General features: G+C 45.7%; 2 protein-coding genes across 7 annotated transcripts in view; both read right to left on the bottom strand.

Annotated features, from left to right (window-relative positions):
* The window catches only part of LOC147262060 (receptor-type tyrosine-protein phosphatase N2-like), a 136,863-nt gene extending 131,245 nt beyond the window's left edge, over positions 1–5,618 (bottom strand). Inside the window, exon 1 of the mRNA XM_086204468.1 lies at positions 5,311–5,618. Within this exon, the coding sequence (XP_086060594.1) occupies positions 5,311–5,407 (97 nt within the window). The 5' untranslated portion in view covers positions 5,408–5,618. The remainder of the gene's footprint in view (positions 1–5,310) is intronic.
* Positions 5,619–7,736: 2,118 nt separating this feature from the next.
* esyt2a (extended synaptotagmin-like protein 2a) overlaps positions 7,737–23,007 on the bottom strand; it is a 35,154-nt gene continuing 19,883 nt past the window's right edge. For 2 of the 6 annotated variants that reach the window (XM_086204457.1, XM_086204458.1), the window contains 17 exons: positions 20,831–20,951; positions 20,564–20,740; positions 20,280–20,362; positions 19,312–19,360; positions 18,978–19,067; positions 18,647–18,742; positions 17,747–17,848; positions 15,300–15,362; positions 14,349–14,423; positions 13,385–13,471; positions 13,109–13,258; positions 12,137–12,540; positions 11,648–11,746; positions 11,434–11,565; positions 11,216–11,321; positions 10,976–11,025; positions 7,737–10,494 (listed from right to left, as the gene is read on the bottom strand). In XM_086204457.1, coding sequence (XP_086060583.1) covers positions 10,449–10,494; positions 10,976–11,025; positions 11,216–11,321; positions 11,434–11,565; positions 11,648–11,746; positions 12,137–12,540; positions 13,109–13,258; positions 13,385–13,471; positions 14,349–14,423; positions 15,300–15,362; positions 17,747–17,848; positions 18,647–18,742; positions 18,978–19,067; positions 19,312–19,360; positions 20,280–20,362; positions 20,564–20,740; positions 20,831–20,951 — 1,930 coding nt within the window. In that variant the 3' untranslated portion in view covers positions 7,737–10,448. The remainder of the gene's footprint in view (positions 10,495–10,975; positions 11,026–11,215; positions 11,322–11,433; positions 11,566–11,647; positions 11,747–12,136; positions 12,541–13,108; positions 13,259–13,384; positions 13,472–14,348; positions 14,424–15,299; positions 15,363–17,746; positions 17,849–18,646; positions 18,743–18,977; positions 19,068–19,311; positions 19,361–20,279; positions 20,363–20,563; positions 20,741–20,830; positions 20,952–23,007) is intronic. The other 4 variants (XM_086204459.1, XM_086204460.1, XM_086204461.1 and 1 more) reach the window with 2 other exon arrangements.

Here is a 23,007-nt window from a genome sequence, read left to right as displayed (position 1 = left end):
GAAGGACACATGAAGGTCTGGGGAGCAGAGGAAGAAAGTAGATTAGAGGTGCTGGATGGTGCGGGTTTGCTCGGCTTTTGCCACCACTTTGAGTTTTGGCTCTCTGCTTTCATCCCTTCACGTCAGCCGAGTGTGAAATAGGTTGCAGTACTGCACGCTGAATCGGCGCCAAGCAGGCGATGCAGGAGCAACGGAATTTCAATCAGCTTCACCCTGTGAGCAAAGAGCAGCGGCGTTTAATGCCTCCTGGCAGGGCCGCCACAAGCTGTGCGACCTGACACAAAAGGCACTACATTTCCCACGATGCCATCTGTCTGTTTGCAGCAGACGCCTGCTGTTCCCCAGAGAGCAGGCCAGTGATTAAATGGAGAACAGTCACCTTGACAGATGAAGTCTCTGATTTATTTGGCCATATAAAAGTTTTGGGTTTAATAAAGTTCCTCCAGGAATGCACGAGAGCATCAGCACGCCATTGATGATGGTAGATGTCGGGCACTGTTGACTTCCTCTGCCATTGAGCAGTGATTGTCATACGGTAGAGGGCGCTATTGTGGACCTTGTGACAGAACATTACACGTCTAGGTCCAAAAGACACGTGAAGAAGAAGAAGAAGCTCCAGAAACCGAATGACGCAGCAGACCGAGGGATGTTGAGATTCTCTATGCTTCTCTTGTTGTTTGTGACGAGGAAACAACACAACAAATAAAAGACTTATGGGCTTTACAAAGTGGAATAAATGTCAGACACATTGCAGCCGTGGGCATCTGTGAAGGAGTCCCCGTGACCTTTGACCGTAAAACTCTTCACTCAGTTCATCCTTGAGTCCCAGTGGACGTTTGAGCCAAACGGTTCGCCCTGAGAAACTTCCACAGGTATCGCTAACGTGTGGGAGGGGGGAGCTCCCCAGGACCCTGGCTGAACTGTTGCGTAGCTCCACGTGCTAACATCAGAATACATCTGTCGGCCCACATTTGGTCTAATATTTGCCTTCAGAACGAAGAAATGACTTAAAACGAGTCTTTGTTCTTAACTTGTCTTGACCACGGAACATTATTCCCAGCCCAAGCAACAAAGAGCCTCCCGAGAGCTCCTCCACTGTTTCCCTTTAACCTTCACCGGCTTCACCACACAATGTTATCGCTGCGAGATGTTTGGGGACAGTAGATAACCAGTAAGGGGGGGTGGACTGAAGGAAAGCCTTTCCTAAAAGCTTGCCTTTCCTTTGGAGGTTTATTTTTAGTTGGTCGACAAGCTGATTCACGTCCAGCTGTTTCCCATGAACAGGAGTTCCTCCCGTCTCCGAGCTCTGATGGAGGCACATGTTTCTGTTGCGAACAGAGCCTTTAGATTCTGGCTACGGCTCGCCTCCTTCTGGGACTAGTTTTAGATAAATGATCAATCATGACAACATGTTATCTGACAGTTTAGGAGCTCGCAGATAAAAAAAAAACATCTGATCAGTTTTGTTGTGTTGCAGAACAGCGGGGAAATTACACTCCACGAGAAAATATTCAAGAGAGTCCAAATCTCCACCGACTGAAGCAAAACCAACATACAAACATGTCACGTCTCACAGTACAGCACTGCAGGCGTGGGGTGTTTTTGTAGGCCAAGAGGAAGTTGATATGCCAGGGATGAGGTATTTTTAGTGGTCCAACAAGTATTTAGCGTCACAGGGATCAGTAGGAAGATAGCAGTACAAAGCTAACGCAGGCTAACATAAGCTACGAGGGAACTACACCACAGATCCACTTCTGGCATGATGATATCTGTAGCCTCACTTAGCCATTAGTTAGCAACGGCCATTTTTAGGATACATTAACAGTTCAAATGTCACAAGTGCAGTATTTACGTATTTTATTCTGTAGAACAAAAAATATATATATACTAAAATACGCTCAACAACGTTAACTCATTTCCAGGTTTTAGGACTCATTCCGACACCGCTGTATGTTCTATCTCTTGAAAATCATCGCAGGTTCCTCCTGAGGCCGCTACCGTACGACACCGCTCCACTTAATGAGGTGAAACTCAGCCACGTAGTATTTGTGTAATCCTGCTGACAGACATGACCTCCCTGGCAGCGGTAATTAGCAGGCGTGTGCTGGCTAAATTGCACCCGTCTCTCTTTGTCTTCCCCCAGTCTCCTGCAGTGACAAACAGCACCCCCATCGCCCCGTCTCCCACCCTTGTGTCTGTCTCCTAACGTCCTCCTCTTTTTTGTTAGTTCAAAGCAGCAGCATTGATCCGTCCACCTGTTTGAACGAGGCGGCAGGACTGATTATCATGTGCCAGCTTTGCTGCGCAGGCCGGATCAATGAAGTTACACTCCCTAATGATGAGTTGTCAAAAACTTCATCCGCTGAGCTCCAGGATGTTGATTAGCTTAGCACAATGGCTGGTAGTGAGTGGGAAGTCTTAGCATCAGCTAGCTCAGGTCCAGGATGGGTTAGCTTAGTATAATGGCTGGTAGTAGGTGGGAAGTCTTAGCATCAGCTAGCTCAGGTCCAGGATGGGTTAGCTTAGTACTATGGCTGGCAGTGGGTGGGAAGTGTTAGCATCAGCTAGCTCAGGTCCAGGCCAGTTAGCTTAGTACAATGACTGGTAGTGGGTGGGAAGTGTTAGCATCAGCTAGCTCAGGTCCAGGATGCTGGTGTGTCCAGCAGGAGTCCTCTTCCTCATGATCAGCAGCAGCAGTCGCTCTTCTAGTCCTCAACAAACGTTTGGTTCTGTTGACCCAAGTTCCAGTGGAGCTTTGGAGGTGCTGCGTCAAATCACTGCGCCCAGTCAGGAAAGTAGTTCCAGCTACGTGTCTGATTCGAACACTACAATGTCTCCCCATTTTAAAACGTTAATTCATCACGAATTTTATATTGAACCCTGGAGAAGTCTATTTGAGGACTTGGGATGAAGCTTTGCTAACACTTCCCAGCCGCTACCATTCATTGTGCTAAGCTAACTAGCATGAGTCCCTAACTTCTTGTCTGACTCTGGGGACAATGAACAAAGGGAAAACAGTTGGAATGCACCTTTAAAATGAAAACTGTTTATCTTTTGATTCACATATTCAAGTACATTTTGATTAATGTCCAATCTTTAATTAATTAAAAAAAGAACTCTCTCTCTCTCTGTTTCTGCTGTCATGTTTGTTTACCTTCCTGTATTCCAGCACAGTTCCAGTCCGCCACCTCAGCAGCTCTCAGCCAATCAGCAAGGATGAAATGATAATGAGCGTTGCCATGACTACGGTCACACCAGGCAAACCGGCGGTGACCTTCTCTGAGTCCAGGTTAATGATTAGAGACGCAGAGACTCCAAACAAGAATTAGAATCAAACTCCAGCTGTAGAGGCTCACGCCACGCAGCTGTACATCCTCCACACCTGACATTCAAAGTTTCTACGCCGCAACAGGTTATTAAAGGTACACCTGATGCAAGTACAAGTATTAGTAGTAATATGTTCTGGAGTATCAGAGTGCTCACAGCGATGGTTAGGGTTGGTATCCCTCCTCTGTCCAAACAGCTTCAACAGTGTTGTTCCATACAAAGTCCTTTTTTTTATTTTTATTTGAGGGACTATTTCTTTGGTTTTCTGCCCAGTTGACACCAAACAGTCCTGGTTGTGGTGCGGCCCCCGCAGTCCCCAGACTGGCCAGACGAGGCGCTGCGGGCACTGATGGTGCCAGTACATTCAAGACACCATCTGAATTGTTTCAGTACAGTCCAGTAGCACAAGTTGTGTTTCCAGTCACTACCAACGCGTTTTCAAAATCTTTCTTCTCACCAGTTTTCCTTTTCAACTCTGTCACTCTTTGAGTAGAAGTACTGATGTTGTACCTTCTAAAGCCATTACATTAGCACGCAGTACTTCAGTTGTGTGAGAAAAAACAGCAGCTGATTGACTGACAGGCAGGTATTCACCCGTGTCGGCGTTATTAACGGTTTATATCATATTTTCCTTGGTACACAGTGGAAAACACAAGTAGACAAAGCGAACTTTATGTTTTTCTTTACACCCAAAACGTTTGGAAAAGCTCTTAGATTCCATTTCTACCACATCGTTTCCTCCCTCAGTCGCCTGAGCAGAACCGGTCACTGCACCAGGACCACCAGGACCACCAGAAACCTTCAGCAACCATCAGTAACCCATGATGCCCTGAGACCACTGAGCGAGAGTCTGAGAGGCAGAGCGCCTCTGCTGCTCTCCTTAGTCGTCCTGCGGCTGCCATACTCCCATAACCTCGTTATGTAATCGGGGGGGGGGGGGGGTCTGGAGATCCAACACACACAGACACACACACACACACACACACACACACACACACACACACACACACACACACACACCCTCCCGACTCTACCAGCAGCTTCTCCTCCTCCTCACACCCTGCAGCCGCCGAATGTTTAAATATCGACTATTTATAGACGTTCTTCTTCATCATCATCATCGTCGTCGTCTCCCAGCAGAGCTCAGGCTGTTTTTGTTTACTCGTCGGTTGTTGATGTTTGCGATTGTCATCTCATTGATTCTGAACTATCAGTTCCATGTTTTTGGATTTGTGTTTTATTTAATGCTTTCATGCTGTGTCTGGGGCGTACGTCAGCACACGCCTCCTTGACTATTGAGTATTGATCACTTGCCCTCACCAACCACCCCTGATGGGCTGAGGGTAATTATGTCCTTGTTCCTGTACCATCATCATCATCATCATCATCATCGTTATTAACATCTCTGGATTTGTTATTTTGTTATCAGACTTTACTTAGAATTCTACGCGTAATTTCAAATCAATTTAAATTATTTCTCTTTAAATGTTTTTAAATCTGTATTGCACTGTGCATTTTTTGACATTTCTATGTTTTCCCACCATATTAATATTGAAACCCTGAACAAGTCTGTTTAAATACACAGCTATTTCATTAATAGACTCTCTCTCTCTCTCTCTCTCTCTCTCTATATATATAAGTATACACACACACACACAGATTTTCTCCAGGTGTAAATATTCAATTATTTTCCTCCTCTGTTTTGCTTCTCACTCGTAGTTTGAGTGACATCTAATTAGTATAAATCTAATTATTATAAATGTAATAACAAGAGTCTGAAGTCTGCAGGCCTGCTCGGTAGTACAATGACTCTCTTGGTAGTACTGATTGGAGTATTTATACTGGACATAAACATCATATTCCGGGTTGACGCGCGTGCGGGACTACTGAGACATGCTCCCCAGCCCGTCCCAGGCCTCCGGCGGGTCTGACGGTACCGGTCCGGTGCTCCGGAGGGAACCGATCCTCCCGTCATGTACTCACCGAATCTCCTGTCAGCGGCAGCGAGGCAGCCGCTCCGGGAGGCGAGTAGGAGGAGCTGGAGGAAGAACGCCAGAGGGAGCATCATCATCATCCTCATCCTCACGTCTGTTCTGGTTGTAATCCACGCAGGTGTTAAAACGCCATTTCCCCCGCGGAGCTTCGGTTGCTCCTCCGACCCAATCTGAGCGTCTCCTCGGCGGCTGGAGCGGCGGAGCAGAGCCGCGACACCCGAGCGATGGTTGGATGTTGAGGAAGAGGAGAAGATGCAGGGCGTTTCTGCTGCTGCTGCTGCTGCTGCTGCTGCTGGAAGTCTCTAGAGCGCGCACACGCACGGGGCTTCCGGTCTCTACTTTCAAAATAAAAGCCCCACGGCAACTTCCAATGTAATTGTCTTTTACGATTTCTGTTGTTTCGAAGGAGAGAAAAGGGAATTGTTGCCGCTACTTGATTAATTTGAAGCCACAAGGTACAACTTGTTCTCTCGACTTAAGTAGTAGACACGGGATATAAATTATCAACACAACTGTATTAATTTGTGGCTACTACTTAATAATATGACCTCATACATTAGAGTAGACACAAGTTCTCTCTCTCTATATATATATATATACACACACTGTATATATATATATATATATATATATATATATACACACACTGTATATATATATATATATATATATATATATATATATATCCCTCAATCCAAATCATATTTGAGAGGATTGTTACTGTAATTATCAGTATTTCCTGGTTATGTTCATGATTTTATCTTCTCATCTTCAGTAAGACAAACACACACACTTTATTCTTTTCTTTGAATTTTGAGTATCGTAGTTCTCTTAAAATAATCGCCTGAGTCATTCTTTTTCAAGTTTTTCAGAAAACTGGGGACAAAATATCACAAGGAGTTAATTTCGGCAACAACAACAACAAAGGAGTGTGTCGCGCAGACATAAGAGGGTCTTCGCCCTGGAGAACCTCCGGGCTCAGGCCCTAAAACAAAAGTCAAAAATGACTCAGACAATGGACTCATTCCAGCATCATTATCCTCCATGTTGCTGTTGCTGAACTGATTTCCTGTTTTTTTTTCTCGCGTTTTTGCAGTTGCCTTTGACAGGACAACATGTTTGGACTTCGTTCTTGCCTCCTTTTGTGTTTGTCACAGCACTTCACCTCCAGTCGTGTTCACTCACGTTGCTTTTCCCCCTGAATATCAAACACTTATCACACCGATGCTCATGTCTGTTGCACGTTCAGCCTTTGGGCTCGGTGGATCTTCAGCGCTGACAGGAAGTGCGAGGCGAATGAGCTGAAATAAACCTTTTACTTGTGCACACTCATCACGACTTGAAGTTTCACTTTTGCCATTTGGTTCAAAGGGTGACTCCCAGCACAACGTTTTGTTTAGAAGAATAAATCTACTATGTCTGTATCGTCCTCTCTGACCCGTTATTTTTCCGTTCCGCTCCTCTCGTGCTTTTATTCTGAAGGTTGAACAACTGAAAAGTTTGAGTCTGACTTGATGGAGTCAGGGTTCTTAACTCTGCTTCGGCACAGTGCTGCTGCCTTCAGGTGCTGTTGGGAATAAACCCCCAGCTGGGCAGGTGAGTCACATGACCTCGCGGCTAGCTCGGACCCAAGGACAGGCGCGGTTTCAGGACGCAGGAACTAAATCAACTCATCGAACTGAAACGACCAACACTCGCCTGCTTCCATCGGAGGAAGTCACTACACAAACACATGAAGTTAACACTCGAACCACTTCCCGTCTCCTGACCTCAGGTTACATCTCATGGCCACAAGTTAGACAAACTGTGGGAACAAACCGCGACTCGAGGCCGCTTTTCCTCACCAAGATGGAAAAATACAAACGACGTCCTCAGCCGCATCTTCCTGCCTGGCATGGACCAGACCGAGGGAAGGAGCTCTACCTGACGGGGGGCCTCCATCATACCTTGAGGCCACAAGTCAATCAGATTGTGGGAAGTTGAGGGAACAACTTACCTCCAGTAGCAACATCTACCTTCTCTCTTTTTCAGCTGCGCAGGGTTTCCAGTCAAGGAAGAGTCAAATGTCTGGTAGAAACAAGAATGTGCGTCGATATTCAATATTTAGCGACATTTCAAAAGGGAAGAGGCTTTTTTCTGAAGCCGATGCTGACAAACGTGTGAGGAAAACTGATATTCGATTTTAAAAAAACAACAACGTAATATTTTATCTTAAACTGTCAAAAAAAAAAATCCTTCAAGATTTTTAACATCGCGGTAGGAAAATCTAGACACACAAAAGGGCTGAATTCCATTTAACTGCTTGGGTCTCAGGGGTTGGACGATGGGAGCGAAGGACTGGACACCTACGGCGTCGCGGAGGTCATGTGACTGAAGGAGCTCCACAGTGAAGAAACACAGCGGCGTGCAGCGTAGCGCCGTTAGCCAGCCAAAGCTCTTTATTGGTTTTACACACATCCTGAAAGACGAGAGCGTTTCGGTGCTTACATGTACATGACTCTGGGTGGCGAAGTGTAAGGCACAAGATAAACGACGGAGACACAAGCTCCGCCCCTCTGCTGCCAAATCACACTGACATTGATAGCAGGTAAATCAGGGGACAGGACACGGAGCCAGAAACGACAAAGGTCAAAGGTCACACTAGCCACTTGGTTACTAACAGAAAAATGCTGCATAGCGCCGCGTATGTAATAAATACCATGTAATGAGTTCGATATCTAGAAGTGAGAACTCTGAGGAGGCCTTAGGTACAAATCCTCCTATTCACAGAGCCCTGGAGGGCGAGAGAGAGAGAGAGAGAGAGACACACACACACACACACACACACACACAATAATATGCTTGGGCCAAAAGATAGAAGTGATTCCCTCAATCTAACTTGTTAATAAATTAGGGAACAAGTGGCCTCAAAGTAGCGGTTTCATCTCGCTGCCTCCAAATATGGACATTAGGGAAGTCTCTCTCTCTCTCTCTCTCTCTCTCTCTCAGGACTCTGTGGTGGTTCCTCCCTTCTTGGTGAGAGCTGAGAGTCAAAGCAGCGTTGCTTAAACATGTGAAAAGTCTACACACGTGAACAAAACAAAAAATAAAACATACAAGATACACGTCATTTCCAATCCTTTTGTCGTTGCTGTTTGCGGCGACATTTGCGTGAGTCTGGTAAACGGGAAGCGCCATCACAACACGGCACACATTAAGACTGTTGATGGACAGGTAGCCTGACTGGAGGAGCTGAACTCCATGAACTTGGTAACCACTAAACCTGCTGAGATCCTCAGAAATCTCAGATCGGAGAAGAAAACCTCAACTGTTTGTCGCCCAGTTAAAAAAAAAAAACAACAAACAAAAAAACAACACTACAAAATCTGAATTCTTTCCCAGCCAGCTTTTGTGTTCAAAAGTTCGGTGATGGAATTCCTTTTAACTAAACTTTTATCTGACAACGCCCCCACAGACATGTAAGACAGAGAACGTGTCCAAATGAGCGGATCTTTGATTGTTTTAACAAAATAAAAGCCGATTTGTTTGCTCGGTGTTACACACTTTACAGACACAAAGCTGAGAAACTTCAGGCATTTAAAAACAAAACAAAAACACCGCAACTTCTTGTGAAAGTCTCTCATCGTCTCGAGACGTTAACATGGTCCAGAAGAAAAGTGAATTCAGTGAGCTTTGATGGAGCTATGCTAACACCTCCCACTCACCGCCGTTTATCGTGCTAAGCTAACGAGCCCCAGCTCCCTGGAGGAGGGTCTCTGCCTTCCAGTCTGTCTCTGGGGACGATGGACAACAAGAGACTTTACCAAAATGTTACTATGTTCTTTTAACCATTTTCAAGCAGAACAACTTCACATTTTCATTCTATCAGCGTCTTAAAAATGGCAACTTTCCAAACTTCATACCCGCAGCTCCTCTGCTTGTCTTGTTCAGGTGACCTGTAACAGCAACACCTCCGAACAACACTGATCGCCGGAGTTGGGCGTTGACACGGTAATTAGATAATTAGAGGATGGTGTGTGCGCAGACTCAGAACGCGTCCTCGCCAGTGGTCGCCACTAGAGGGCTCCAAAGTGGAGAATGTTACAACCTCACGTGGTGGCGTGAGAAATTTTGTTAATTTTCTCCAAAACAATTTAATTGGCTTCCAAATAATAAAATTAAAAATTTTATATATTACTTCAGGGGATGACACAATTTGTTATATATATGCTTAAAAAAAATATATATATATATATATATATAATCTTATTATGAATCCAAGCAGTAACATTCAAACTAAGATGATCCTAACATGTTAAAATGCGCATTTAGTTTGAAAAACAAATGTGGAACACATTACTCTGGCTTTATTTCAGTATGCTGTGTTTTACCAAGAAAAAAAAGAAAAAAGAATTGCTTCAGCAAACTGCACACTTGCTGCACCAGGTTCACCGCTGGATTTGTGTCTCTGCACGGATCTTTTCAGTTGATGGATGAAACCGTTGGCACAGTCAAATAAAGCCAGCCAACACTTGTGTTACCAAAACCCCGCAATTCAAGAGCTGCGACACCTCTCGTCTCTTTGGTGGAGTTTCCCTGCGATAGCTCGTCTGCTCTGCATCGAAAACATTTGTTCAGAATGGGGTTTTTTTTCGATTAAAAAAAAAAAATCAAACAAAACTTCAAACAATTATTTGGCCGAGTCTCTCTCTCACACACACACATGCACGCACGCACGCACACACGTCCACTTCGTCCAGCAACATTGTACATATTTACAAAATTGTCATTCGTAATTCCACACAGGAAACCAGCAAAAAATAGATATTTTCCTCTATAGCCGTTACAGTTTCTTGTATAATACAGATTACAGACTTCCACAGCGGTACGATATGTGATATATACTACTTTAGTACTATACATGTCGTTTATACTCCCTTTAGTCTTACAGCCTGTCGTTTCTTAAAGGGGAGGTTTGCCTTGCGACTGATATGATTAAATGAAAGTCAAAGCTGCTTTTTATGACTATTTTGTATCATTACAAAAGAGGAAAATAAAGAACATGTACTGTAGAAGGGGGTGGAGCAGATTCATGTTGAAGTGTGACGATATGTTGATGACGTGGTGACGATCGTTGCCCTTTCTCCTCTACTGCTGGTGAGGCCTCATCACGCCGTCCTCACTCAGCTCAAACCTGCAGCGACACAGAGAAATGAATGACCTGCACCTCCATCCACAGCCACTTCTGTGGTTATCTCACACACACACACACACACACACACACACACACACACACACACACACACACACACACACACACAGGAAACCCGCTTCCTATCTCAGCACCTCCTGACTTGGGGAACCTTGTCGTACTCGTCCACCTGCTACTTCTTGATGTGTTGCTGGAAATTTTAGCTCATTTCTTTGATATGGAAATGACTTTCAGTGATGAGGCGTCCATCTCACTATGAAGAGTTTTAGAAGCTTTGAGACACAAATTTAAACTTCTCAGAATTTTCGCTCTCATCGTGCAGCAGAGATTTTACATCGCTATGTTAAAGTTGCGCTGCGTTAAAATTCAGTTTTCTTCACTTCGTGTTGGAGGAACATTCCGACTTGTTGGGTTTTGTGTTGTCAGATGTTTCTAAACGAGAGTGAGGAGGTGAAAGACCAACCATTGTGTCCAGCCCTTGGTGATGTCATCATGGGTCAAATCCACCAGAACCTGATGGAGGAACATTGAGGTGTTAATCATCAATGCGTCAGCACTTCCAGCCTCATCATTTACTAAAATACCGCAATGAAACACCATTAAATACGACTGGGAGACTGGGTTACGTCAGTAAATCCCACACGCTGGCTTTCCAAGGCATCCATGTATCTGACAAGAGGCAGCGAAGCCCGTGACTCCGTACCTTTCCCAGAAGGCCTTTGTGTTTGGAGAGCAGACCTCCGCCGTTCTTCACAGCGACATCCAGAGTCCTTCTGTGGAGCTCCACGAGGGAAACGCTGAACTCAAACCTGAGCAGGCAGAAGACACACCTCAGCACATGTATGTTGGTTTAAAAAAGATGAACAGATGAAAACACAATCGAGTCTCGTAAGAGTGGTGAAGTCTCCACCGACGACTCACGTCTGATCGTAAACTGGGTTGAGGGTTTTCTTGTACGTGTGAGTTTTCCTCCGGCCCGACCTCCGCTTGTCAGGAAGTAAGTAGAGGCGGACGTAGGGATCAGATCCGTGGTCGGTGAACGCTATCAGGTTTCTGCGGAGGTTAACAAACAGGATATTACATCAGAGTAACGACAGTGAGATCAGGAAGTGCAGCTGCTCTGATTGGTCAGTACCTGCAGGCGTGAACAACCACGATGAGTTTGTTCCTCTGCGAGCTGTGACGGACCGTCAGCTGGATCTCACCCAGCGGGAACTGATTGGGCCCTGAACCACTGCATGCACGCACGCGCGCACACACACACACACACACACACACACACACAACAATAAAACCAGTGCTTCATTGCTGTCTGAAGGTGTGTGTCGCTGAATCTGGTTGTAGTTTCATGTACTTGCTCATTCACACTCGGCTGCTATTTTTGTAGCAACATTCCATTTGTGTTTGTCTCCATCAGCACCCAATCAAAGAATCAATGGCGCCATCGTAACGCCTGCATGCTTGGATGCTGGGTCACAGGGGTCAGTCTGGTCATTCTCTGACACCAACATGTGATTTGGTCCTGATCGTATGTTTGAGGTTTCTGCTTCGATTATTTCCAGGGGCGGTATGAAGACAGACAGACAGACAGACGGACAGACGGACAGGTGAACAGATACTGTACTTTTGCAGCTGCTGCAGTCTCTGCTGCAGCTCCTGAGCGGCGTAGGGGTTGGATATATCGGATGCGATGCTGGGCGTCGGCTCCTTGCCTCCAGCCAGGTACTGCTGGGAGTCTGACAGGGCCAGGTTGGAGTAGCTCCTGCCGGTATCCCCCAGGCCCTGGCCTCCTCCTCTCCCCAGCCCCATGTCTGGGCTTCTTGCCAGCTCGTCCGTCTCCCTCCGCCGGCTCAAAACGTCCTGTGCTGACAAAGAGGCGGAGCCTGGGATGTCTGAGGTGGCGGGCATGGGCTTGGAGGAGTCAGAGGAAACAGAGGCCTGTGGAGTTGAGCTGGAGTCCTTGCGAACTTGTACCCCAGAGGGTGTAGAGTCAGACAACAGGGAGGCATCCCTGTCCAGGCACAAGACCTAAAACACACAGAGGTAAAAGTCTGGTCATCCTTTAATGGTCTCGTGGGACCGGACATCAGGAACCTCCACCGAACAAGGTCCTGAACGCTGGTGCCTCCTTCACCCGTTTACCAATGAGGAAAAACACTATCGCCCATCATTTGGATTTTCTAAATGTTCTAAAGAGAAATGATTTTCAAGAACCACTGACAGTTGATCCTAAATCTATGCAAGGAAAACCACATTCCCCCTCCCAGTGGTGACAGGCCTCACGAGTGAGTGAGTCACACTCATTCGCCGTCGGCTGTAGTTTTCTGGTTCAAAGACGAAGTGGATTATACTGAGAGTTTGTGAGCTGATGCTTTGGACAGTTTCCCTGTTGTTGATAGTTGGTTTCCATCAGTTTGAAGCTCAAAGATATATGTTCTCATTCTGGAGTCACCGGGAAGTCATGCACGTCTTTGTGAGTTCAAGACAACGACCAACTACGTCTGAGTACTTGGAAGGGAAAATATACTTTCTGGGTACAGTGTAACCTAAAATGGAGTTTTAAAAATGGAAGATCTCCTCCAGGTCGTCTTCTTACCCTCAGAGCAACCTTCATCTTCAGGGTGCAGCTGGGTCCGGAGTTCTTGAGGGGGAAGCGTTCGTTCAGCGTCATGTCCGGTGCCTCCAGCAGGCGACTCAGCGGCAGCGTCAACGTCCCCAATGAACATTCGTGTTTCTCGTCCTTCACCTGAAGACACGAGGGATTAAAATCTCTCCACATGAGGAAACATCTCCACCATCATTTCTCCAAGTTTACCTGCAGCAGTAATGAACTGCTAACTGACCAGAGGTAAAGTAATGTAAAGACTCGCACCTCAACCTCCAGCTCCTGGCTCTTGGGGTTGTGGACGAGGAAGGTGAAGGCTTCCTCCCACACCGGTTCATTGGTCTTGTATCTGGTCTGCAGCAGGACACAACAAAATGATGCTTATTCAGTTCTAGACAGAGGAAATACATCAGACACACAAAAAAACAGTTGACTGACCCTCAGGCTCCCTTTTTTTTTTCTTTTTGTTCATTCTCTTCACACAAATACAGCGTTTGAAAAACCTTTAAAAGCTTGTGAAAGTCACAACAAGCTCACACAGCACTCTGACTCAAATAAGTGAAGCTTGTCAGCAGCCGTTTGTAGTACCTGTCACCACCAGAGGATGGCGACAAAAGTGCGGCACTCGAGTTTTAATGTTTCCAAGGGTGATGATTTAATGTGCTACTCACATCTTTCTGATGTCGGACTTTTTCCTGCTGTCAAAAGTGATGGTTTGTGCACAAACTGCTCTGAGTTTAGCCATGTTAGCTGTGCGTAAATTATACCTTTCATGAGCAGTGCAATGCTACGTGTATTTGCACTAGCAGTTCTTGGTGTGGGCTCCGTTTGGCTCACACGTGTACAGAATATGTGAAGCCATCTTTAAATGACTGCATGTGCCGAACTCAAACTCACAGATTCTCTCAGTAAACTTTCAGAGAGGAACAGATGTTGTTTGTTCAGCTGCTCCACTAAACTTCCACACAATCCAGAGCTGGAAGATGCTCTGAGACCGTTTCTGAACCAGAGCGCCCTCTCGCGAGCTGAAACTCACCTTTCAAGAGGCCGGTTCTCCATTTCTAGGAGTCATTCTTTCATCACATCATCCACGCGTCATAGTTAAAGACAAGTTTAATCACAAAGCCGGCAACTTAGTTCTTAAAAAAACATTCTGAACTTGAAAAGCACTTTTTTTTTTTTTATGAAATCTTCTCAAGCAGTGAAACGATGAATGAATGTTTGGTCTCACCTTGCTCTCATGGGACTTGTGCCCCATTGTGAACTGGACAAAGGGACTGGGAACACTGGTCACTTTCTTTCCAGACTACAGAGGAAGAAAAACAGGTTATACAGAGGAGACGTAACGCAGACTTGCCATGTGCTGCCTACACATGCAGACCTGAGCGTCTCTTCTCGATACATCAGAGAACACATTCAAATGCTCCTGATGAAGCACAAACAGGAGACTCGCTATCAGCGGGATTGTTGCTGCTGCATCTGTGAGGCTCCGATCTCTCTAGTGTGATATCAGACTACCAAGTGCTTTTTATCACATTTTAGCATGTGATGGCTAAATGTGTCACTCTGAATGAAAAGGGAATTAATCAGAAACGCCCCCCCCCCCCCCCCCCCCAGGTGAAAGTCTAGGAGAACCCAAACCAGAACCAACTTGTCAGGATGAAAGGAAAGATTGAGAGTACATTAAACTTGGACAACAGTGTTATTCACGACCAACTTAGACAGTTTTAGTCAACAAATATGATTAGTGGAGTTTGTTAATGATTTCACAAGAAGAGTCACTAAAGTCAGTTTGTCTCTATCATCACAGCGGCTTTCAGGGAACACAACAATGTTCTTATCATCCCCAGAGCCACAAAAAACCACAGAGACCCTTCTCTCCTCTGTGCTAAGCGAGTTAGCGTAGCGTATTTGGTGCAGTTGTTAATCTTCGGTCTCTAGTAGCTTCCAGCAACTGAAATGTGGCTCAAGTTTTCTTTGAGGGGACAGCTTGAACTTGTGACATTTGATTACTCCTTAATTATAATAATTAATAGTTGATAAATAAATGACACCTTTTAGGGGAAGTATGACTTTTACATTTGGGTGTCAACATATTAGAGGCCACATGGTGCCGGTGTCAGCTGACTGGTGTCTCTGTGTGTCCCTCCTCGTGTCTGAGCGGACGGGTGTGCTTCGTTACCTTGATGGCCTTACTGAGCGAGGCCTTCTTCAGCCCCGCTTGGTTGAACTCTAATGGATTGCGCTTTGATTTTTCCCCCAGGGACAAGGCAGGAGAGAGCACACACACACACACACACACAAAAACACACACCAGCAGGTTATTAGGGAATGGAGGGGCATGCAGGGAGGAGGAGGAGGAGAAGGAGGAAGACACCACCAATGTCAGTACACACAACAGACAGAGAGACAACATGGATGATCACATGGTTAATATCATTCCCCAATTTTGTCTGGATCAGAGCTTGAGCCCGGTGGTTACCGGCTTTTTGAGGCAGATATTGATACCAACAAAACATCTGTTAATTATGTATTGTAATATTGCTCATAACCAACACATAAGCTCAAAGCTGTTTAGGGTAATGAGACATCATCCAGAATACCAAAACAACAGCAATAGATTTACATACAAGCAGAACGTGGAGCTGCCATCATTTATAACGTTGGTACATCTGCAAAAAGCCGAAGAACCAGCCGGCGCCCAACAAAACACCACGGGATGAGTCGTGAGTGATGAGGTCGCAGAGAGGGCGGGGAGAGACCAACTGGAATGAATTACTGACCACGTTTTCATGGAAGGCAATAATCTGATCTAAGAAAACGCGATGAGCTGAGCAGCGTCTGACACATAACCACGGTGTTTCCTTCCCGAATTTCACCTCAAACCGTGTGCGTCTTTTTGTGATTTGTGTTCATTAGTCTGTGTTTGAGGAGAGTTTTTACACCGGCCTGATCAGGGTTGTGAAGTAGTTTGACCGACAGAGTGACTGAGGTGTAAACACATCTACAACACACTTCAATCGTGCAACTAAGGCTTGCAGCTTCCTTACCGCCACCTGTAGTCCGTAGTGATACATTTTGGTTTGTTTGGGTTTTTCAAAGATCCTGACCAGAGCAACAGAACGAGAGGTGATAAAAGCTCTCAGAGAGCAGAGCTCGCCACATCTGAATCGCACGATTGCTTCCTGCCGCCGTGACCTCATTCAGGCTGCCGTTGTTTACACAGCAGCGTCTCCCTCAGGGTTTCGTCTCGGTTGGGTTTAAATCAGAATATTGGCATCCATGGAAATGTCGCCGGTGTAAATGAGAAGAAGCAGGGATTGTGGTGGTGGTGGTGATAATTGGGGAACATCTCAAAGAATCACTTCCACTGATATCACAGCCAACAACAACTCTTGCTGGGGAACGAGAGATGAATGCAAGACACCACACACGGGATGGGCTAGAAAACTGAGGCCATCGCTCAGTTCTGAGTTGAAGACTTCTCAAGGGAACACGCTGGTGTCTCCGAGTTGTGTTTTCAGTTTTAGCATCAAATCTCTCCAGGACACACACGGCAGAGTTGAGTCAACATTTCCTGCTATGACGGAAAACATTTTGACTGAAAACACTGAAGTGTTCAACATCAAGAACTGAAATCACGATAGAACAGCCGACGTTTGAGATGAGGTCAACATGCGAACATGACAAGGGCTTTTATATCATAACTTCAAATTTTAATCTCAAAACATCGACTTATCTCAGAATTTAGACTTCACGCTGAAGTAAAACGTCTAAATTATGAGATAAAAGGTAAAGACTGAGATTAGAAGCCCATTTTGAGATAGAACATCAGGAGTAATTCATGTCATCATTTTTACAACATGACCGCAAAATAACACAATTCTTTTTATCTCAAAATGTTGATTTATCTCAGAACTCTGACATTGTAAAAAGGAGATAAATGTCTTACTGATGAGATAAAAGCTCAAGTCATAACTATGGCTTTTTATCTCATATCATACCCCCCCCCCCCATCAAGCCACTATTTGGATTTTAGTTTTTCACTATAACTAGAACTATACAATTTCTACTAAATTCACCAAAACCACGTTATTTGTTTGTTTTTAACGTCCTTAAAGGGTACTCAGGTTAATTCAAGTGCAGTAGAGCAAAGTACTTCTCAAATACTCTGTAGTTTTTATGTTACTGAGACACCTACAGAACACTCCAGAGCAGTAGTGATTATTTGATCAAAATCAATGGATCTTGTTTGGGTCTCTAGAATAAAAAGCACTGGATGAACGTGGATTAAGAGTGTGAGCCATGTGTCTACTAATCCTGCGAGGTCACTTATTCCCTGAGAGCGCAATCCCGGCCAGAATAAGACTTCCTTTGGAGAGGGATGGCCCAGTACCTGAACCCTCCACACTGTCCCGTCCCTCGTCTTTACAACAAAACAACAATGTTAAGAAGTTCAACACATGCACAGTCAAAATACTAGCAGGGGTTCATGCTTGTACTGCAAACACTTCAAACCTTTTGATTTAGTAAAACCAAACACAAACCAAAAGAACCCTGTGGATCAGCAGAGGTAGTCGCATTCTGGCCAAGCTACTGTAGGATGCAGAAAACAGCCAGCGGACTCACAAATAAGGTCCTATAGAGAGAGGCAGTGTTCTCGCAAAACACGAGGCCCGCCGCACGCCTCTCTTTTAAGTAGCCAGAGCCCAAGTTCCCCTCGAAGACGCTCTTCAGAGGGGGGAGGGAGAGAGAGGAGGAGGAGAAGAAGAAGAAGAAGAGGCTGAAAAGAGGAAGGTGACACCGGCGCTAACCAATCATGTTTCTGTTACTACAGAATATGAAACAACAGAAATCTTCATTATCACTGGGCCGCTGATGAGCTACACTTGAGTAACAAAGGTCACGTGACACAACGCTGACAGCTGCTGACACACGTGAAGCTTTGGTGTAACTGGAGGCTCACACCAGCTGTCTCACGCACCAGTAGATCGCCAGTAAGCAGGTTCAAGTATGACACATTCTTTAAAGAACTAGCTTTTTAAATGTTGAAATACTAAATACTATCAAAGTAGATGCGCATCAACTTCATTTACAGATTTGATCGATGCGCTAAACGCAGCGAACAGCAGACGTAGGTCAATTCAGCACCTGACACCTTCAAGACGAGACGCAGTGAAGGGCAGAAAAGTTCAGACAGAAAAGATGGAAGGAAGTTTTATTCTAATCAGGTTCACCGGAAATATTCTTAACTGGCAGAAATGTCATTTAATAAAAAACCAATAAATAAAACACATTTCAGCATCCAGGTGGTTCTATACGTTTAATCTTAGGAAGCTGTTGTCAGTGAATAAATATAAAAACTAATCTCCATGAATCCAAAAAACTCAGAAACTCTTTGATTATTACAGGAGCTGCCGTGAGTCTGGAGCTGCTGAACAGGGTCATTCTGAAGTTACCAACCACGCACGACACAAATTAAGTTAAAAAGGTTTAATGTGTCTCAGGGGGGTGTCAGCACTGACTCACCGGCAGGTTTCTGGCTGAATCCAGGAAGACGATGAGCAGAGAGGACGACAGGCCGTCGTTGGCTTTGCCTCGATCAGCTTTGATACTCGCCAGCACCTGTGAGAGACGCAAGTCCAGCTGACATGAAAAACGCTTTTTTGACGCCTTTTTCCAGATCTTTGAACCCAACATTCACCAACTCAGTGACAAAAAAAAAAGACAGTTTCAACCAATAATATCGTGACATTCGCCCGTTAATCAGTCTTCAGACTGAGACACTCCAGGTTCAGACAGGTGAGAGGTCAAAGGTCAGCTGAACTGCTACTTTGTTGTGCCAGCAGTGGTGCTGTACCTGGTCCAGCTTGTCAGGTGAAGGCAGCAGAGACAACCACTCCAGTTTGAGGTGGAGCTTCCCAGTAGCCACGCTGTCCAACGCAAACCACTGAGGAGACAATCGGCAACATTATCAACAAGGTTACCGAGAACATGAGACCAGCTGGACACAATCATATATCCAGCCTTCTGTGTTGGTAGGAAGAGACATCTTTTTTATAGAAATGTTCATAGACAACAGCATTCTCGCCCATCAGACTGTAAAGCCTTGATTCAATATAAAACCCCTCACTGGGCAGGCGCAAAGCTGTGGACTGCTGACAGATGAATTTATGGAAAAAGATGCCTATTACCTCATCAACCTTCTGCTCCTTCTGGAGCTCCGCCATGTCGATCGTCAGCCTGAAAAACAAATCACAAATCACAGGGAAAAAAACGTTCACCGTGAGCTTTAGAACCGGGCTAACTTGTCAAAACAGGCGGCGGCGGTGACTTAATGGGCTCTGGTGGAGTTTACAGTCAGACGTGCGACGCCGCTCTCGTTAAACACCACCGAGGGCCCGCGGTGATGGGACCCCGGCAGTGGCGAAGCACCGTACCAGGTAAATGGGGTGTGACATCCTATTACACACAGTCAAGATGTTTTACAACAAACCAGCTCGTGACTTGACTAATAGAAGTCACACGTAAAGAGCATAAACCATGAATTACTAAAGCTGAAATATATGTACTGCACTTCAGTACACAGTGTGGTATAAATACTTCGTAAAATTTCCCATCATCTTTTTCTTTGTTTTTTCTAAGTTTATTATTTATTTATTTTTAGGATAAGGTTTTAATCGTTCCAACTGACTCAGGATCACGCACAAGAATTCCAATGTACTTGTTTAAGATTGTTTTCAACCTGTACAAATGGCAATAAACTCTAAACTAAACTAAACTATCAACAAAGTAAATTTAGAATGCTGACTTACTGGGGACTGTACATCTGGCACAGCTAGAAATTAAGTAATTAATCATGAAGTGGAGAACAGCCACATTTACAAAGTTAAAATGTGAAGGTGATCGGGGTTTTATCTTGAAGGGAATTCCCTGATGATCAAAGTCATCGGTGACACCTGACTGATGATCAGTCAGACGTCTGTGAGGGAGACGCACACATCACATGTGCTTTGTGGCACATTCACCTCAAGCAAAACCTTCTGATTTGAGTTCTGTAAATCTTTTTTTTTTTTATATATATCTTGAGGAGATGAGGAGGTTGATGAGTGTGGGCGGCGTGGAGCTGCTGGTGTTGCATTGTGTGCGGCGAGAGTCGTACCCTCCCAGGAAGTCGTCTTTATCAGTGTCTTCATCAAACATCTTGATCTCCAGATTCTGACCCGAGTGATCGTAAACTAGAACCTGAAAACACAAATTAACAAATGTTGATAAGACCGCCGCACGACACGTGCATTACCTGGTATTATGACCTGTCCTGTGCGACCGGATCACTGAAACCACACTCAGAAGTGGTCTGGACCACATCTGGCCTCATTATTTAAAGAGGGTGGATCCCCAGGATCCCAAGAGACTCGTGCGGCGAGTACTGAACCTGCCGCTCACCTCGTACACTTCGTTCCACTGCGGCCGGATGGTCTCGTGGATGACTTTACTCTGGAAGAGCTGGTTCCCCACATGGATGACCCCGTACGGGTCCGACTTGCCTTTGATTAGCCCACCCAGGAACTTGTCTTTTGCCAGCAGGTCTTGGGCCTCCAGGAAGTGGATCCGTAGGACGCCCTGAAGAGACAACAGCCAACATTTAAGCAGCTGAGACAGAACGACTGCCAGTTTCCCTCGCGTGTCAAAAACAGTGCGATTGTGTCGGACCTTTGGTATGGGGAAGCGGAGTTGGGCCAGCTGGGCTTCTCCCACCAGTGGAATGGTGATGCTGTTGGGCAGCACCAGGTAGTTGTAGATGATGTCCTGGATGAGGTTGTCACACAAACCACTGAGGTGGAAGAGAGGAAAGAGGCGAGAGAGAGAGAGAGAGAGAGAGAGGGAGAGAGAGAGAGAGAGAGAATACATGAGATTGAAAATTGTAAAAACTAAGTAAAATGAATGATATTTGTGACTAGTGAGGTATCAGTGAATACACACGGGTAACGGGAAAAGGTTGTATTCACAGAATCCCCTCACTCGTTCTGGTTTTGACTGAAACTCAACAAGGGCCCACTGCTGTGATAACAGATTACCTGATTGGTCACATGATAAGTCGAGTTGTGGAGCATGTCACCGGCTGCTGCTCCCCCAAAATGAAACAGCACTAATTGCTAATTGCTAATGGTGGCACAACCTGGATTCATTATTGATCAGCCACCTAAGAGTTATAGATGGTTCGAGCTGGGTTACACCTCATCTTACATGACTGACTGGATATCCCGGAATCCATCCATCGTCATCTTCCGCTTATTCCTTACTAGTAAGGGTCGCGGGGGGGGGGGGTGGAGCCTATCCCAGCGTAAACGGGCGAGAGGCGGGGTTCACCCTGGACAGGTCGCCAGTCCATCGCAGGGCCAACATAGAGAGACGAACAACCATTCACACTCACATTCATACCTACGGTACCTAGTATCAATCAGCCTGTAGTCCCCAATTGCATGTCTTTGGACTGTGGGAGGAAGCCGGAGTACCAGAGAGAACCCACGCAGGAACAGGGAGAACATGCAAACTCCACACAGAAAGATCCCGTGCCCAAGCCGGGACTTGAACCCAGAACCTTCTTGCTGTGAGGCCACAGTGCTAACCACTGCACCACCGTGCAGCCCGGATATCCCGGAATATCCTGGGATATCCCTGGAGCTACAGGCACAGGAACAGGCTGGTGGAGGCTGCCCGCCGGTGTTGTGCAGACTTCAGTCTACCTGGAGAACGGCAGCACTCTGCTGGAGTGCAAATCTTATCCTGATGGTTTTGAATCCTGGTGAAATCTAATCATGTCCTCAGCTGGTTCCTACAGGATTCCCTACTTGCCCCAAACAACATTACACCTCATGTCCTCCAGAGGGCAGCAGCGTCCTGCAGTGAGGACTGCATTGCTGCACCGCTCTCAAATACCACAATCCTCCCTGAAGGAGGAGACTCTGGATCAGTTTTGTACTGGAAGTTGGTTTCATTCTCTCCTGCTCATCCACCAAACACATAACTGTCTCCAGATGAGATGTTGTAACTCTGCTGCCTATCCTGCCATTACAACGCCCCTGAGGACACTACTTGGCCCATCATGCCTATAAATGGAGTTTGTGTTCAGGAGGATTGAGGAGTTTGTCTGAGTGCTCGTGTGTGTGTGTGTGTGTGTGTGTGTGTGTGTGTGTGTGTGTGTCTGCGTGTGTGTGTGTGTGTGTATACATGCTGATATTTATAAAATAGCATTATTTATATTTCAAAGACAGGTGTTTGTTTGACCAAGGAGGGGCATTCCTATTAGACAGTGAAAGAAGATCCAAATGGAAGTGTGTGCGCACGCACGCACGCACGCACGCACGCACACACACACACACACACACACACACAAAATGACCTGAGGTTTTCTTGCCATCTGATGGCAAATCATCACTGTAGAAATACAAGTAACCTCACACTCCAACACACACTCACACTCACATACGAAGAGTGAAAAGGGTGGGGCAATTCCAAGTCTACAGCTCGTTCCAGTGCGGATGCATGCGTGCACGCACACACACACGCGCACACACACACACGTGTTATCCTAGAACTAGTCAAACGAGGACGGCTACATTTCACAGGGCGGAGTCAAGAGGAAACCACAGAAGGTTTCTCTGCTGAAAACAAAGTGTAAACCAGCAGGAAACAGCCGAGGCCTGTTCAAACAAGAGTGCTAACAAACGCTGAGCTGATTATCTAGCAGGCTTCTGCTCCTTCATTCTCTGAACCAAGCCTGAGGACCTTCACTATGAAACCTGCTGCACACCATAACAGTGGGACATCTTAACCAATTGTTAAAACATAAAAAAACCAACATAATAGACTGATTTTTATCACTTCAA

The sequence above is a fragment of the Aulostomus chinensis genome, chromosome 5, assembly GCF_037954235.1.
Source record: "Aulostomus chinensis isolate RoL2024-O1b breed Wild chromosome 5, RoL_Achi_v1.0, whole genome shotgun sequence".
Lineage (NCBI taxonomy): Eukaryota > Metazoa > Chordata > Actinopteri > Syngnathiformes > Aulostomidae > Aulostomus > Aulostomus chinensis.
This window is presented reverse-complemented; position numbering and strand designations above follow the sequence as displayed.